The sequence below is a fragment of the Tupaia chinensis genome, unplaced genomic scaffold (genome assembly GCF_000334495.1).
Source record: "Tupaia chinensis unplaced genomic scaffold, TupChi_1.0 Scaffold000511_1, whole genome shotgun sequence".
NCBI lineage: Eukaryota > Metazoa > Chordata > Mammalia > Scandentia > Tupaiidae > Tupaia > Tupaia belangeri.
This window is the reverse complement of record NW_006160024.1, coordinates 2206361-2212027: the sequence shown is the minus strand read 5'-3', so window position 1 is coordinate 2212027 and position 5667 is coordinate 2206361. Positions and strand designations below refer to the sequence as shown.

The 5667-nt window shown below is 38.8% G+C and overlaps 1 protein-coding gene across 1 annotated transcript in view; it reads right to left on the bottom strand.

The window, feature by feature from the left end:
• ZC3H6 (zinc finger CCCH-type containing 6) overlaps positions 1 to 5667 on the bottom strand; it is a 79630-nt gene that overhangs the window by 10567 nt on the left and 63396 nt on the right. The window contains exons 9-11 of the mRNA XM_006156677.3: positions 4547 to 4800; positions 2607 to 3118; positions 1554 to 1784 (exon numbers count right to left, since the gene is read on the bottom strand). Of these exons, the coding sequence (XP_006156739.1) occupies positions 1554 to 1784; positions 2607 to 3118; positions 4547 to 4800 (997 nt within the window). The remainder of the gene's footprint in view (positions 1 to 1553; positions 1785 to 2606; positions 3119 to 4546; positions 4801 to 5667) is intronic.

Genomic DNA, 5667 nt, shown 5'->3' with positions numbered 1-5667 from the left:
TAGCAACTAGAATTGGAAATTTATTTTTTTTGTAATGTGCATGATTGAGTCACTATGCAGTGTGTACTGGATGGGAGATCGCATTTTTTGTGCTGTGATGATGCCTAGGGAAGGAATGTAAATTGAGTTACAAAAAAAAGTTTCAGGAAAACAAAATGTATCTATTCAATGACTGCAGTAGGATATGTAGCCCCAGTTAGGTGCTACTTTATAGGATGTGTAAAGTTAGACTTGTGCTCATGGAAATGTGTGTGTCACATGTGTTTGCTAGGAGGGTATTTGGATTGATGAGGGGCTTTGGTGATTCAATAAAATGTGGGGGGAAAATGGTGTAGAAATAGATAACAGAGACAGTGTGGGAGGAGAACAGGAGGTGGCAGAGGGTAAGAGAGAGGGAACCAAGGATGGGGGGGAAAAAGCAAAACATACAGAAAACAAGAAATGGAAGATCATTTGCTAATAATAACATGTTTGTTGATGTGCTTGATTGAGACAATATACAGTGTACTCTGGATGGAAAATCTCATTTTGTATGCTGTAATGATGGACAGTGAATGAATGCAAATAAATAAATTGGGGAAAAAAAAAAAAAAGATTCACATGACTGGGAACCAGCAGTTAGCATAATGGCTATGTCGCTGGACTCCCACATAGTCGACCGCGGTTCGCGTCTCGGACCCGGTAGCTTAAATCTCACGCCGGGTGAGTGTGCGTGCATGCCCAAGATCTCGAGAGGAGAATGGAGGAGAAGGGATTGCGGTGTGACCATCCCCCGTGGGGGTGATTTCTCGCTTTCTGTCTCTATGTCTCTCTCTGTCTGTCTGGCGAGCACACGCGCCCTATAGCGAAAACCTCTCCAAAAAAAAAAAGATTCACGTGACTTTTAATGATTCACATGACTTTTAATGATTCATATGACTTTTTGACGATCCACCAGACTCATACAATACTAAAAAAGCATGCAGCTACCTAGTATATCTAGATTTACATATATTCATAACTTTCATATTTAAAAATGAACAAACATAAATTTTGTATTCCTTAAAAAACTGTATGCTTTAAACTTTTCTCATTCTTAACTGAATTAACTAATTGCTATATACTTATCAATATAAAAATACTAAGGTAAATTTAATATTTCCATAGAATCTTTTATATTAAAACTAGTATTTCTTAATAATACAACAGAACCTTAAGTACTAATACATGCCCATAAAATTTTCTTTAATAACTGAATCATTTTAAAGTTGGACTAGAAGCCAAAATCCTCTAACTAGAAAGTGTCCTTTTCCTGTTCTATTTCTTTTCTGAGAAAAAAAGAGGTCGAAGGTATAACTGCTTGAAAGTCTGCTCACTCAGTCCTGAAACTCTAGCTTCAGACCTATTCACAATTTTGGCTCAAACGTTTTGCAATGAATTATTAATGCATTAATGGCTTAGAAATCCAAGGAGATAGGGGCTATGAGGTAAATTGGAAACAGAATGGTAGTTCAGAAGAATACATTTTCGAATCTATCCAAATAGATAGTATGCTATTATACCACCTGACATACCTTGGAAGATGGCGGTTCTGGCCAAAAGGAAGCTGGCTGGTTCTTCATCTTCTTGGTATCTCTGAGTAAGTCTGACAAACAGAGCTCTCTGCACTGCAGGAAGGAGCCCTGGTGCAGGTAGAGGGCCATGGCCAGTTCTGTTACTGCTGCTGTCAGACCCACTTCCATGGTTAGGCAACTCTTGAACAACAGGAGGCTGCTGCTGGGCAAATTCCCCATGCCACATCCCATCTACACACATAATATGGGAAGAGACAGACACTGAGTGAGTACAGAGCCCCACCAGAGGTATGAGGAACTGAAGCTCTAGTAACTATATTTGACTAACAAATTATATAATCAAAACTATTTTTTTAAAGTTATGTAAAGTTCTATTCTTTTTGAAGTTTGGCTAAATTAAAAACTTAAATATTCGGGACTAGCAGATAGCATAATGGCTCTGTTGCTGGACTCCCATGTAGTCGGACCATGGTTCAAGTCCTGGACCCGGTGACTTAAACTCATGCTGGATGCATGTGCATGCGTGCCCAAGATCCCAAGAGGAGAATGGAGCAGAAGGGATTGCGGTGTGGCCAGCCCCCCAGGGGGTGATTTCTTGCTTTCTGTCTTTCTGGCAAGTGCACATTCCCTATAGCAAAAACCTCTCCAAAAAAAAAAAAAAAAACTTAAATATTCAATTTTAGCAGGTTTACTTAGTTTTATTTAAAACATAAAATCCTGGGACCAGCAAATGGCGTAACGGTTACGTTGCTGGACTGGCAGTTCAAGTTGACCGCAGTTCAAGTCCTGGACCTGGCAGATTAAAACTCACACTGGGTGTGTGTGCATGCCCAAAGTGCCAAGAGAAGACTGGAGAAGAAGGAATTGCTTCATGGCCATCACCGCTGGGGGTGTTATTTCTTGCATTCTTTCTCTCCAGCAAGTGCATGCACCCTATAGCAAAAATCTCTCTTAAAAACAAAAACAAATTTCATAAAATCCTATGTTTTTAATAAAAAGTAGGACTTTAAATATTTTAAATTAGAAATGAGTTATTTAAAAAAGTAAACTTACCACCGGAGTTACTGGGTGGCTGAAAATTATGTGCAGCATGCTGTGAATAGTAATTATCATAAAACTCAGCTGAGTTTTGAAGAGATTCATAACTGGTACTGAGCTGCACTTCACCAGGATTTTGCTGGTATGATGAACTGGGAGAACAGTGATTCTCTCTGGGCACTTTCATCACATGTCCTGGAAAGCCTGGGGAGTGGTAAGCCCCACCCATACTCGGTGGTGTCAAAGGTGTATCCGGTTGAATAAGTACTCCAGCTTGATTGTGAGGGCCTACAATTTCAGGTGGGCCAGGTGGCAAAGGTGGGCTCTGTGGCATTGGTAAACCAGGAGGTCCTGGACATGAGTAATGTCCAGGGGAGCCTGGGTGCATCACAGGACTATTGCATTCCTGAGACATATTAGGTCCAGGACCTGGACTTGACCCAGAACTGTAGATATGCTGAGGGTGTGGGCTGCTTCCCTGAAACTGTGGTCCTGGTGGTGAGGCACTGTTATAAAATGCTGGTGGCCTGTGGGTAAAAAGAATATTTCTTAGCTAAAGTAAAGAGACAAATAAGAATGTTACACTTCTACATAGATATTAATTGAGTACATTTTTCTATGTTAGATTAGAATACTATGTGTTTAAGTAGTAAGGCATTCCATAACATCTATTGGTAGAATAACACATAAGCCTCTTTCTTTCATTTTAGCCCAGTTTTTTTAAATTGCGGCTTACTATCAGCTGTTCTCAAACTTATTATAGATAATACTGAAAAATATGGAGATATACAAAGATAAGTAAGAATCACCTCTAATTTCTCCATCCAGAGATATGTATTTTGATTATTTCTCTGCTAGTCCTTTCTCGAGGCATATATGGACCTTCTTTTTACGACATATTTTCGGGTTGTCAGAAAAGTCATGACATATTTTTCTCTATATTCTTCTATGCAAAAATGTGTCATGACTTCTCTGACGACCCACTATAATTATATAATATAAAAATACAACTTTTGGTCACAATTTCTAATTGGTTATTGCTGGCATATAAAAAGACTTTTTTAGTTTTTGAATTTGAATGTGTTAGTTGATTCCTTTGAGTTTACTGAAGGAAACTGCCAAATCAATGAGTCAGCCTCTACTTCTAATCTTTTATTTTTTTATATTTTTCTCTTATTTCATTGACTAGGCCCTTATATACAATATTAGCAAAATAGTAGACATACTTGTCTGCTTTTGACCCTAATAGAAACACTTAATGATTCACATTAATTGTGACTTTTTATATTATTTCTTGTTCCTCACTTGCTGAGATCTCATTGCTTCCTAGAGCACTCAGAGTTAAAAGAATAATCAACAACAGGACCTAGGGCCGAGGTGCACAGACCTGGGAATGAGCAGGAAGGCTGGAAGGTGACATTAAAAAATCCAGCTTACCCATAAGTCCTCCTCTAAAAGTCTAAAGAAACATAAGCGTTCTTCAGAAAGTGAGAAATGTGTATTATGACAAAACTATGCGAAGATTTAAAAAATTCTTTGCACCAAAATAAACTTGTACTTTAATTCCATTTTTCTGTGAATTCTTTAAAGTCCCCTCGTACTTTTTAAGAAGAAACAAATATGCTAGAGACATATTATCCATTATTTGGAAACATCAATGACAGTGCAGTCTCATAAGCACATGGGAAGAATGGCAAATCCATCCACTTGGCCGTGTCTTTCAGGATTACAGTATTGAGAGGTTTCTGAAGCTGTGTAAGAATTTTGTACAGAAAAGCCCTGATGGCATGCAGCGAAGGGTGGAAACAAAGAACAAGGGGGAACAGCAATCTGGATGTATGACACAATTTGCTATCCCTACGTAAGTGTAAGTACATGGTAAACTTGGAATATAAGCTAGTTTCTTAATAAAAATTTTAGGAAAAAAATTTCTTCCATTTCCAAAGGTAACTTACTTTTTCCCAATTTTATGTGCTAAATCCACAGTAGGTTTTACAACTATTTCAAAAAGAGATGGAATTTTCTTGAAGTCATCAGAGAGATCTGTCTGAAAATCATCTTCAGGATCAGAAAACGGAAAATGCTCTGGTGGAGTTGGCAGGAGCCCAACTCCTGGAGGTGGTTTGGGAAGAGGTGTTATGCCACGCTTTCTAAGTTCTTCCAATTCTCTTTCATCTTCATTTATAAGTTCTTCATCAGCATTCAACACCTAAAAATAATTGGCAAAGATATTACTCTTTCAGAGCCTGCGCCTTTGGCTGCAGCTGCCTGGTACATCTGAAGGCACCTGGTGAGCAAGGGGGCAGGCTGCCCCCACTGCTTCCCTTCCAGACCCCCAGTCCAGGACCCACCCAGACCCCTAGACAGACCACATTACTAAAAACAACAGAACAGAGAATTCGGCAGACGTCAATTTCCAACAAAAGAGAAAGACACTCCTAGCCAGTGAAACATTCACCTGACAGGTACTTAAAAGTCTGTACATCTTCCAAATGGCTAGAAGTAGAAGAGCCTCCAGTATGAATAAACAAGGAAATATATCTCCATCAAAGGTACAGAGTAACCCCCCCTCCATCATCAGGGCTAATGGACGATGTTACCAAGATGTCAGACAAAGAATTTCGAACATTTATGGTGAACAAATTCTTCGAATTGGAACAGAAAAGAGACAATGAACTACAGGAGATGAGAAAGTCATTCCAAGATACGAAAGAAGAAATGGACACTCTAAGAAAGAACCAGATGGAGCTATTAGAGATAAAGTCTGGAATAGAGGAAATCAAAAACTCCCTTGAAAGTATTAAAAGTCAATTAGATCATGCCGAAGATTGAATCTCTGACCTAGAAAGAACCACGAAGATAGAGAAAATAACTAAAAAACACGAGGATAATATACGAGAAATACTAGATTCCATAAGACGCCCAAATATCAGAATAATTGGTATCTAAGAAGGTGAAGAAACCAATAACGGCGTGGAAAATCTATTCCATGAAATCCTGGAAGAAAATTTCCCGAGTCTAGAGAGGCACTCAAGTATCAAGACCCAAGAAATACAAAGGACCCCAGTTAAAATCA